Raw genomic sequence first — 12,860 nt, 5'->3', positions numbered from 1 at the left:
TAATTTCTATAGGTCTGTCTACAAAAACTATTTATATACAATAAGAACGTGTTAGTTATTTTTTTAATCATTATACTGAGATAACAACAACGACAAATTACTCATGATTTTGTACTTTTAAAAGTTGGATTATTTAATTTTCTACAAATTGGAAAAATAAGAAAAATATAAATTTATTTGTATTTATTGATTAATTAATCAAAATTAATTATGTTATTTTTATTAACGTTAATATGTACGCAGTTATTTTTCTTGTGGATTTTTTTTTTTTTTCTGTAATTTGTAAAACAAAAAATAAAAAAATTTTACTTGTCATTTTTTTTTTTTTGACGTGTCTGACCACATACGGAATTGTGGATTTTACTACTTGTCAACTTTTCGTCAATTTTTTTTTTCTTTTTTAATTAATACGTTAACTATATATTTAATTTTTTCTTGTCTCTATTTATTTAATTATAAATTTATTTATTTAATTATTATTTATTTATATAAATTTTAATTTAATTTTTACTTGAATTTTTTAATTTGCTACAAATTGAAAAAATAAAAAAACTGAAAATTTTTATACTTATTGATTAATTAACAACAAAAATTCGTCTTATTTTTATGTATACGTCACAGTACACGTAGGTATTTTTATGCATCCATTATACTTAAAAATAATTATAACCTGTTGAAGATCAAGCAACTTGCTATTGTACTAAAAATGTCAACTTTCAAAGAGTAACCAGGATCATAAGTTCTCTTATACCTCGTCATTTTAAAACTAAATTCCTATATACATGCATATATATTTCATCCAAATCGTGTTTCTTTAGAAAACCCAGCGGCATACAGCTTCCCGGTTCACTCAACAAATTTATACATTAACTCATTCTCAAGAACTCTAACCTCCTCATCAGCATTTTATACTATAAATATATTTATACATGTATGCAGCCCACTTGAACCCACCTATATCCTCATTGTCCATACAAAAATCCACGCAACTCGATTTAATTATTAATATTCCATTAGGCTATTTTCTTTTTATCTTTTTTAATATTTTTTTTTTCACTATACACTTCCTGATGCAGCTCTCAATTTTATTTCACTCTTTCAAAAATATCCAAAGAAAAAAACTGAAAAAAATGAAAGCTACTTTATTGAAATATAACTTGTCCAAATGGATCATTAATTTATCGTCATAAAGTGCAGGTATATCTAGAATATTCAAAAATCATAAAATTGCCTCCTGATGTGATTTTAAAATCCCTGAATCCCTGCTGTTATTCCACTCAATATATTTTATGCATAATTTATATTATTCCAATATGAATTTTTCAAACAAAATTTTTTATCAGTTATTGTTTAAATAGATCAGAGTATGATAATAATAAAATAACATAAATAAATAATAAATTAATGACAAAATCTATTCATGATTCATCAGTTATATATTCTTTTTTTGCTATTAAAATTGCAACTAATGTGGTTTATATTATTCCTCACACCTACGTCCTTATAGGCAAAAAAAAATAAAAAGATAAATTATTTAATGTATATACCAAAGTCGAGTTGTGGTGTAAAGATAAGAATCAATAGTTGAGAGCACACTACTGACATGTCACGAAACACTATACACTTATATTAGTTGTCTTGTAAATTATAATTGCCGGTTTATTATTTTTTTTTTTTATACATATTTTACAACTTGAAATGATGTCAAAAATATATATTAACTTGTGTATTTTTTATCTAATAAAATAAAACGTAAATGTTTTTTAAATTTTTTTTTCATCAATTCTTGTTATATTTTTTTGGATTATTTTTAAACTAAATGATGATTTTACTGATAGTAGTAGAAGTAATTGCAAATTGAGAAAAATATACATATAGTGAGTATTTTTGCGTGGGCGTTTACCAGTAGCAGAAAACTTGCATCACGGCCGGTTGATCAGCCTGTTGGACCATGACGTTAAACTACTACTACTTTATTGATACAACTGTGAACTCCCTATTGGTGCATTACCTGAACTTGCAGTAAACTGATATATACATTAAATATATAAGGAATCGAGGGGCACTTTGCATTTATAACACGAGAGAGAGAAGAGAATTGTATATGTGGACTAAAACATCACATCTGCTTAATCGTTCTCATATTGTCAACTTAAATGAATTTTTTTTTATTTTTATTTATATAATAACAATAGCAATAACAACGGTTTAAGCTTTCTCGTTTTTTTTTATTTTTATTTTGAAAGGTATAATATAAAGAATCATCGAGCAGTGAGTCAGTAGAGTCAACGTAGGCAGACAATGGAATTGAGATGCCCACAGAGTGACTAGTGAAATCAGAGATATGATCCTTCTTTTTTTTTAGTATAATATAATACTTTTGCTTTTTTTGTGGAGAAAGATATTGTGCTCTTACCGATGTTTATGAGTATCGTATAAATTTTCTAATCAAGCAGGGCATATATATGGAGGTTAGCCATGTTAATTCTTTTCTTTTTTTTTTTTCAATCGAGCCTTTTATGTTCAAAATATTTGTATACATTGTTGGTGTATACATTTAAAAATAAAACACATACACACATGTAGCATTGCCGCATTGACTTTCAACTTAAGTTATATTGATTATCAAAATTTATCAAAAATTTAATTCATTAATTGTATTTATTTTTTAAAGACCATGGCTTGGGATTATAATTTTTGTTTTTTGTATTTCAAAAAATTGGTATTGTTTGTTTGAAAATATTAAGAGTAAAAAAAAAAAAAAAAAAAAAAAATCCCAACAGAAATTTTAATTGTAATGAATAAAAATTTATATATGACTTGGAGATTTTTTTTCATATGTTACATGTTAAAAAATTGTCAACTTTAACAAAAAATATTAGAACTTAAACGAGGATTAAAAATTTTGCAATTAATTTACATGCTAGATTTTTATTTTATTTAAAATATAAAACTAAAATTAAAAAATTAAAATAGAAAAAAAGATAAACCATTCGTACACAAGCCTTAAGGAAGCAAACTTTTGCATTAAAATAAACCGAGTGATTTCTTGCCAAACGCTTACAGTGCAATAGTCATAATTAATTTTTCATAATTTATTGTTATGATATAAGCTAAATCAAGAAACAAATAAACGACTGAAATTAGATAAAGAAATATAAACTAGACAAAGTCATAAAAAGCAAAAAAAAATATTTTAACTAAAAGTAGAATTAAAAAAACTTGAAATTAATTTACCTGATAAAATTTAAAATTCAAATTAAAAAATAGAACAAAGAAAAAAACCAAAAATACATGATTTGTATAACTGCAATTTAAATTTATTACTATACAAAGATGCCAAGGTTGCAAAATTATCAATCATTTTAATAAAACTGTTGTTGCGTTTAGTAGAAAGTAACGTCATCCTTTTGTAATTGACTAGCTATTAATTTTGTCCTTGTCTGGTAAGGGCGTAAATCTCACGAGAAATGGTTCATCACAAGGTCGGATTATTTTGATCAAAAGTGGGATAAAAAAAAACAAAAAAAAAAAAAGATAGATCAAGAAATTAAATATTTTTTAATGCCATACATGATGATATACGTAAATAGTCAAAAGTGTTGTAGATCCCTGGGGATAGGTTGCGTGTATCAGGATAAAAAAAAATAAAATAAAAAACCAAAAGAAAAATTAAAGATGAAAAAAATAAAATAAATAAATAAATATATAAATATAATATAAATATATATAAAGAAACGTGTTCGGGTCACGAACGGCTAATTAAAGCGGATCCCTGATAATTCTCACGGCCTGAAAACATTGACCTGTCCGCGCGAGCGTGTCGCCCAGTCAACGGATATAACCAAGTTCATTCTATATTTAAAAATATATATAATATAAAACTGCACTCTTGTGAATTACTGATTTACAAACTGGTTCCGTTACTACTGTCATTCTAAAACTGTCTCTTAATTTAAATTTTTTTTTCAGCTCGGTTGTCATCAAATTTTAGGTGAACATTGTGTCTATTTCATGCTTTAATGAAACATTTCATCAGACATTATTAAATTTTTAAATTATTATTATTATAAATTTGTTATATATATAAAATATATTTATACTTGAAATAATAATAATAAAAATAGAATAGATGTAGATCTATATCATGAATTCATTCGTAACGAATGCGTGCAAAAGAGGATCCATTGGATTGATCGTGACTGATGCGATAAGATCATTGCTCGTGTAAAGGATAAAACTTGATGGCAATAGGGAAGTGACCACTAAATATTTTATAACATAAAGTTAAATAAAATTGTTGAAAAATTGTCTCTGATTATTCTTGTAAAGTTGGTAAATGGTTATAAATTTATAAAATATAGGTATAATAATAAAAAAAAATAAATATATAATAGAAATATATAAATATAAAAAGTGAGAAAGAAAATTTATAGTGCCGCAAACCACCGACAAATTACACTTTAATGAGTACGTTTGTCGAGTGGTAAATTGTAACGTTGTTTATACATAACTTGTTCAATCGTCAATGCAATTTAATGTTTAAAAAAATAAAATGAATTTAAATGAAAAAATTATAATTCAAAAAGTTATTGAAATAAAAAATATTTAATTATTCAACTTACAAGTTAGAGGTAAAGCGTGCCAATACGTCGAGGTGCAACAACAGTAACAGCTAATCGAGGTCCACACTTGGTTGATGGTAATGGTGCTGTTATAACTGGTGGTGGAGTTTCTGATCTAACTGCACAACTACCACCTCTTAATTCCCATACAAGATTTGTCAATGATCTTGGTCGGCTAAGACGTCGTGATCTGAATATTAAAAAAAAAAAAAAAAAAAAATATATATATAATAAATAATCTAAAAAAAAAGCTGCAATTATAAATATAAATAAATAAATAATTTTAAACCTTTTTTCTGGTAGTTTTGCACCTGCACCAGAATCACCAGAAGTTCTACCACCTGAATGACTTGAATCAAGTGTACCATCAAGTTCCATAGCTTGTTGTAAATTTGTTAAACTTTTATAACGTATATTAAATAATGGTGAACCACCTTTAAAACCAGGTGGTGTTTCTTTAAGTGGTGATGAACTTTTTTGTCTAATAAGTGGTCTACCACGTTGTGTACCACTATTTTTAACATATAATTTTGCCAATGGTGGTTTTTCAACTCTTGGCATTGGTGTTTCTTTAACAGCTCTTCTTGTACGTTTTTCAGCTTGAATTTTTTTTGTTGGTATTGTTTCAATTGGTGGTGGTTCTGGTCTATCATCAATTAATGGTGTTATTGTAACAGTTATTGGTGTTAATGGTGGACTTGAATTAATTTGATTAATTATATTATTACTATTATTACTATTATTAATATTATTATTACAATTATTATTATTATTAACAGTTGGATTTTCATATGGTGATCTAACGCTTTTTGGTAATGGCGCAAAACCCCTAACATAATCATATATTTGATCAATTTCATCATAATCCTCAGTGTATGATGGTGGTACACGATTTTCATCTCTATGAATATTATGATGATGGTTATTGTTGTTATTATTATTATTGGTATTATTATGATGATGATGACGATGATGATAATTATTACTATCTGAACTAAGTGAACGACGTAAAAATCCAGCACTTCTTGTTTGACGATTTTGTTTATTATTATTATTATCACCAAGTCTACCATCAAGTACATGTGCTCTATCAGCAACATCAGCAACAAGACGTGATGCACGTTCAACAAGTCTTGTAAATTCATTCATTATTCTTAGTGTATCATCATTACGTGATTTAACAAGTTTAATTGGTGCAGCAAGTGGTAATGCAATAGCAACACCATCTCTTTGTAATGGTAATGCAAATACATGTTCTTCTTCAAATGTTGATAGTAAACGTAATTCTGGTAAAAATTGTGATGATGATTTAAGACCACGTGGTGGTTGTCCATGTACTAAACGTACTGTTAATGGTAAACGTTTTGATAATAATGCTTTAGCAGTATGTACACCACTTATATTATCTTCTCTAGCAAGTACACTAAAACGTCCACGTTGTTCCATACTCAATAATATATTATCACCATGACTATCAATACAACGTAAAAATCTACCACGATTTGGTAATGTTATTTCACCAGCAGTTATTATTGTTTCACCAGATAATATTGTTCTAGTACCATCTGTTATAATATTACCAGAATCTTCAATTTTACATGATATACCACGTATTGTATCACGTACTAATGCACCATCATCTGGACATCTACGTGATAATTCATTAACTGATTCAATACTACGTACAGCACGTCCTTCTTCACTTAATATTTCAAAATAACCACTATATGAATCTGGTATTGCTAAACGTGGACCAACACCAACAACACGTCTACCTTCTTTTATTTTAACAGCTTGTGCAACTATTTTTCTTCTACGTCCAGCTGATACTAATAATGCTGTACTTTGTAATGAAGGTGCTGGTAATGTTGGTACACCAAAACCACCATATTGTCCTTTTGTTATTTTAATAACTGCTGGTAAACGATATTTTGTTATAAATTCACGTAAATAAGTTGATTCATCGGCCCAACGTGCCGCTGCAACGACAATTTGTCCGTCTGTAGCTGCCATTCCCACATATGTAAATTTTTATATTATCTAAATATTTTATATTTTATATTTTTTTCTTCCATTTAATTGTCATTAAAATGTTGCACCAAACTCATCCACGTCTTTGGCTGCTTTGAGCATCTATCCTCAGGCCCCATCTGTAACAATTAATAATTTTTTTTTTTATTATTTAAAAACTTGATTATACATGCGTATATATTTATAAAGAGAGAATGGTTACTATGGTCAATTGCTTTCTCAAGGCAACAAAAAAAAAAACAGAAATCAACACTTGCATTTATACTGACTGCTTATAGAGTTTTGGTACCAATTAGAGACCGGTTTTTCTAGGTTGTATTTTACCCCGTGTGTGTATGTATCGACCTTCTTTTCTTAACTAATTTTTTTTTTTTTTATTTTCACAAAATAAATGTTGTTTTATAGTTGTCTATACATTTAAAATTTTATAATAATAATTGTCGAGGTTTTCATTGGTGTTGATGTTAGCTTGTGCGTGTTAAAGTCCGTCGTGTGCACACTCGTTCAAGTCACATCAAAATTTAATTGCACCAAAAGATTGTTCAAGTCGGCATCTCTCTTGTACATTTACACAAATATATTAACTATATACTCGTATTATTATCCTATTTATATGATTGTTTTTTATTTATTTTTTTTATAATTCATTTTTAAATTTGTCGTGTAATTTTATTTATTTTTTTTTTTCAAACACTTGTGGTATTTATGAAAATCATTATTAAAATTCAACTACTGCTACTGGTAATAACAGAGCTATTTAATTATATATTTATTTTTTTTTTACATAATCATCGTAAATCAATTTTTTTTTTTAAGATAACATTTTTATTAAATTTACAGTGAAAATATCTCCAAAAATTAATTCCATTAATTCATGAAAATATTTATTAAATAACTTATAATATTTTACGTAGGTGGGACGCTTCGCGTCACCTATATACGTATTGGATTTGTCTACCGAAAATTGAAAAACGCTCTCATTTCTTAAGTAATTGTCAGAAACACTTCGTGTTAGAACCAAAAAGAAGGTTTTTTCAATCTTGCCAGAGACAAAAATGTTCAAAACCTTTTTTTTTTTTTTTTTTTCAAATATTAAATAACTTTTTATCTGTAAGCGTGATCGATTAGCACCGACTAATTAAAAGTTTCCTTTTATTTTAATCTTTAAATCGCCGCTATTTTGAAAACGATAACTTTAAAACTCACGGAGTTATTAGAATTCTAATAGAAAAATTTGATGTGGCTGTTTTTTTCCCGATTTACATTGGGACCCAACAAAATCATGTTTTGTGGAGATTCGACGCGCAGTGTTGGCAGCTCTGCTTAGTTCGTCTCACTCACACAGATGAACATATGTTCATGATAAAATTTCGTAGTGTTGTGACTAAACAATATGACATTTTATTTGAAAAAAAAAAAAATTACACTAACTAATAATTGCACATAACCCACCGGAGTATTGAAAATTTTAATTTTCGTTATATATGATTTTTTATTTTTACTTAAGACTGTAAAAATAATAATATTGAATAATAATTTTCTTCAGCTACTAAATCATTAGAGTATACATACGGACCCTTCAACTGGTATAACCGAAAAAAATTATGACTCATTAGTAAGGTAACACATAAAAGGTTTCATCAACACCTTTGAGTTATTTATATATATTTTATTTAAATCATTTTTCATATATGTTATTTGAAGTTGATTCATCAAAAGTAATTTGTTTGATGGTCAGTGACGAATTGATTGGTTCATATTCCAAGCATCGTTATATGAAAGTAATTTTTTTATATATATATATATTTTTGATCAACTAGTTGGGTGTGTTGGATGGACATGCTGCTAACGATGATCAAGAAAGTATATATAAAGGGATAAATGATTGTACAAAAGATGCATCGAGTATGCCACAGTAGCTTTTATAGTTGTATATAGATATTTATAAAAATTTAAAGGAAAAAAAAAAAGTGCTGTTGGAACAAGGTGGTTCATCTAGACCTTAGGCATCCTTAAGATGGCCCGAGGACAGTTACAGATAAGAAATACGGGTGACCAATGACCTTAGGGCATCGTGACAGCCGCGCCTCTAGGAAGTCATTCGATACAAAAATTTTTATTTAATATTTTTATATTTTTTTATTTATTTATTATAATTATTATAAATTTTTTTTTTTATATTTAAATTTATATAAATTTAAAAAATTTTCATTTGAATATATTAAACTAATTTAAGATCAATGATTTTTATCGATTAATCTTAAAAGTAGCTTTTTAATTTGAATAAACATTTTTCACATTTAATGTCAGAGGTTAGCAAAAAAAAAATAATAATAACAAATAAAATTTTATAGTATAATTTAAAGTTTATGTAATTCAGTGGCTGAATATAATTTGCACACTGAGACATACACACCATTATAAAAAAGGGTAAGAGGTCTTTGAAAAATTTTCTTTTTTTTTTACCTTGATGATGGATAATTCGTTTACTCTTTGACGACTTTTGCGAGGTTACAAACGAAGAGTTTAAACAGGAGAGAGTGAGGAAGGAAAAAAAAAAATAGAATAAAGCACGAGTTGAAGAAAAATCGTTTCATGATTTGGAGCAAAGCAAAAGTTGTAATTATATTATGTTGGTAGTCCATTGCAGCGATAATAGTGTTTTCGTTTAACTGGAGAAAGGTTTTAACATAAATAAATATATATATTTTTAAAAAATATTATATATTACAAAATGTATATGAAATATGATCAATAAATTAACAATAAATTTAAAAAATTTCGCATAATTACAATTACATTTTGTAAATAGTAATTTGTGTTAATTATACAATGAAAGTATTAGACTAAGCTACATACTGATTATTTATAATATTATTTTAATAATAAAATATAAAAATTAAATATCAATAAAACATTAGAAAATAAAATTATAGAAAAATAAATAATTATGCCAAGCATTATTTTTTTTATTATAAAAGTAATGAGCATTTAGTTAATAATAAAACAAATGAAATAATAATAAAATAGAAAAATACAAAGACAAATATAATTGCAAAATATAATTTTACTTTTTTATATTTTTCATGGTAAAAATTTAAAATAATATAAATGTATTATTTGAGATTTTTTATTTGTCTTATAGTTGTATTTGTTGAGTGAAAGCTAGCATATAGATCTATAGATTTCTATATACTGGCATAATTTGAATGTGTCGATAAATCACTATTCTTACGCCAAGCTTAGCCCCCCGAGATCTTACTTGTCAGCGTGTAGGCAGAAAGCTAACTTCATGATATCGTCGTCGATCATGAGATTTACGAGTTTTGATAAGACAAAAATTTATACTTTGTATACGTAACGTAATACATAATATTTTATTTATTTATGTTTAAAATAACAGTGGCCAAAAGAGGACTATTACCTATTATTTAATATATATTTGCATTGACAATAGACGAAGACGATCAGACAACGATAAACAATTGTCTATATAAATAAAAACAATGGAAAACTTTGGTAATATTATACAGTCATAAATAATCATGACATGTTGAATGATATTTTTTATTTTTTTAATGTTTATATTCACGTTAATTTCAATAGAAAAAAAAGTATCTTGATTAAATGTTTTTCAAGAATAATTATTGTATTGATTATAAAAAATATAAATAATTAATGAATTTAGAAAAAAAATTATATTTTTATTTTGAATATTTTATTATCAATTAAATTGATATATTTAAGATGATTTTTTCTTAAATAATTTTAAATTGATGGAAATTATTTTTAGAAAAATTTGTACTGTTTTTTTGTATAAATTGTATTTTTTTTTTATTCATTTGAATGAGGTCAAGTAATAAATATAAGACGAGTTTTAAAAATCACAAAATTGGATATAAAAAAATGTTTAAATAATTTTTTTTTTAATATTTATATATTGACCTTGACGATTAAAAAATATCCAACAAATATAAAAAATACAACAACAAAAAAACATTACCAACGTTCTGCAATAAAATAAAAATAAAAATTATATTTTAAAATGCGACAAATGTAGTTGAAAGAAAATATAATTTGTTTGTATAATATTTAAATAATAAAAAATATTACCACTTGTAAAAAATTATTTACAAAAAAATTATAAAATTTTAATATATATAGAAATCGGGAATGCATGCCAAGGCCATGATAATTTAAGTACTATTTAAAAAAAAAAAAAAAAAATTCAAAGAATGCACTTGTCGTGAAAAAAAAAAAACACTTGAGGTAAATTTTTTTTTATACGGCAACATTATGTACAAAAAATAAAAAAAAAAAAATAATTGATTATTCATTTTAGCATATATAAAGATGGAAATTTTAAACTAATTAAAGACTAAATAAATTCAAGCTGGTAAATTAAAAATCTATAATCTTCTAATTAAGTAAAGATTCATAATAATAATTTTAAATTTTAATCTATAAAATTAAACTTTTTTCAAATTATTTTCCAGCAATTTTCATCATTTTACGTAGGTGGGACGCTTCGCGTCACCTACGTATTGGATTTGTCTACCGAAAATTAAAAAACGCTCTCATTTCTTGAGTAATTGTCAGAGACACTTCGTGTTAGAACCAAAAGAAGCGTATTTTCAATCTCTTTAATTTGTATATTTTCGATTTTTTGTCGAATAATTATTAAAATTGCCAGAGCCAAAAATGTTAAAAACCTTCTTTTCTTTTTTTTAAAAAATATTAAATAACTTTTTATCTGTAAGCGTGATCGATTTGCACCGACTAATTAAAAGTTTCCTTTTATTTTGATCTTTAAATCGCCGCTATTTTGAAAACGATAACTTTAAAACTCATGGAGTTATTAAAATTCTAATAGAAAAATTTGATGTGGCTGTTTTTTCCCGATTTACATTGGAACCCAACAAAATCTTAAATCATGTTTTGTGGAGATTCGACACGCAGTGTTGGCAGCCCTGCTTAGTTCGTCTCACTTACACAGATGAACATATGTTTATGATAAAATTTTATAGTGTTGTGACTAAACAATATGACATTTTATTTGAAAAAAAAAAAAAAAAATTACACTAACTAATAATTGCACATAACCCACTGGAGTATTGAAAATTTTAATTTTCGTTATATATGATTTTTTAAATTAATTTTTTGTTTCTCAAAGAAATCTAAAACACGTCTTTTTAATTACAAAACTAACAGTAATTAGATCCTTTTATTAGCAAAAAAAAAATATGTATATTTGAAAAAAATAATAACAAGCTAACAATAAATGATTAGATCCAAATAAAAACATTTTTAATATTATACATCAGTGATAAATAATCATGACATGCTAAATGATAATTGATATTCAATAAATATATTAATATAAAAATAATACATTTATAATCTGATTGAAACTATTAATTTTCAAATCATTTAAGTATAATATAACTTGTAACAATTCATTACCATATCAATTGCTCAATTTTAAAACAATAATAATTATCTGTCATTCAACAAATCAAAGTTGAATAATATTATATAGATTCTAAGCAATTCTCTGCAATGATATTAATTATTCATGATATTCATTGTGATGCGAGAAACATTTATATTATATTACCGCATCTCATCAGCATCGTCTTACATATAATGTAAAGATTTGCACACGGATTTTAAAGTCCCATTATCATTATCATCATCATCATGATGTCTCTCTGTACGCCATTGAAAATACAAGAATCGCTTTGATATATAAAAGTATAAATTAATATTAAATTGAATTATAATAACAGTGTTTATTAAGAATTTGTAGTCGTCAATGTGCACTTTAAAATTTTTTTTGCTGTATCACACTGATGATCATGTTTAATGAAATATTCATTAAAATAAGATGTACATAATTACAAGTAAGATTTAAATGAAAATCAGAAAATTAAAAAATAATATAGCAAGAAAAATATTATGATGATAATGATGATATGTGACCCGGAAGATGATAAATTCATATCACTTTTTTATATGCAGATATATTTATATAATTTTAATGTGTGTATGTATGTTTATACATATAGGGTTTGTTAATGATCATAAGAGAGAAAATTGAATTGTCAAAATGGCGGAAGAAAGCTATATAGCGTGCAACAGTTATATTATAGTCTCTGTACAAGCGGAAAGTAATTCAAGGCCAAAGGCATGAACAAGATATAT

General features: G+C 25.6%; 1 protein-coding gene across 2 annotated transcripts in view; it reads right to left on the bottom strand.

The window, feature by feature from the left end:
• LOC122851549 (rho GTPase-activating protein gacU) overlaps positions 1-12,860 on the bottom strand; it is a 114,998-nt gene that overhangs the window by 22,895 nt on the left and 79,243 nt on the right. For both annotated transcript variants that reach the window (XM_044150859.1, XM_044150850.1), the window contains 2 exons: positions 4,915-6,775; positions 4,626-4,815 (listed from right to left, as the gene is read on the bottom strand). In XM_044150859.1, coding sequence (XP_044006794.1) covers positions 4,629-4,815; positions 4,915-6,638 — 1,911 coding nt within the window. In that variant the 5' untranslated portion in view covers positions 6,639-6,775 and the 3' untranslated portion in view covers positions 4,626-4,628. The remainder of the gene's footprint in view (positions 1-4,625; positions 4,816-4,914; positions 6,776-12,860) is intronic.

The sequence above is a fragment of the Aphidius gifuensis genome, linkage group LG1 (assembly GCF_014905175.1).
Source record: "Aphidius gifuensis isolate YNYX2018 linkage group LG1, ASM1490517v1, whole genome shotgun sequence".
Classification (NCBI taxonomy): Eukaryota; Metazoa; Arthropoda; class Insecta; order Hymenoptera; family Braconidae; genus Aphidius; species Aphidius gifuensis.
This window is presented reverse-complemented; position numbering and strand designations above follow the sequence as displayed.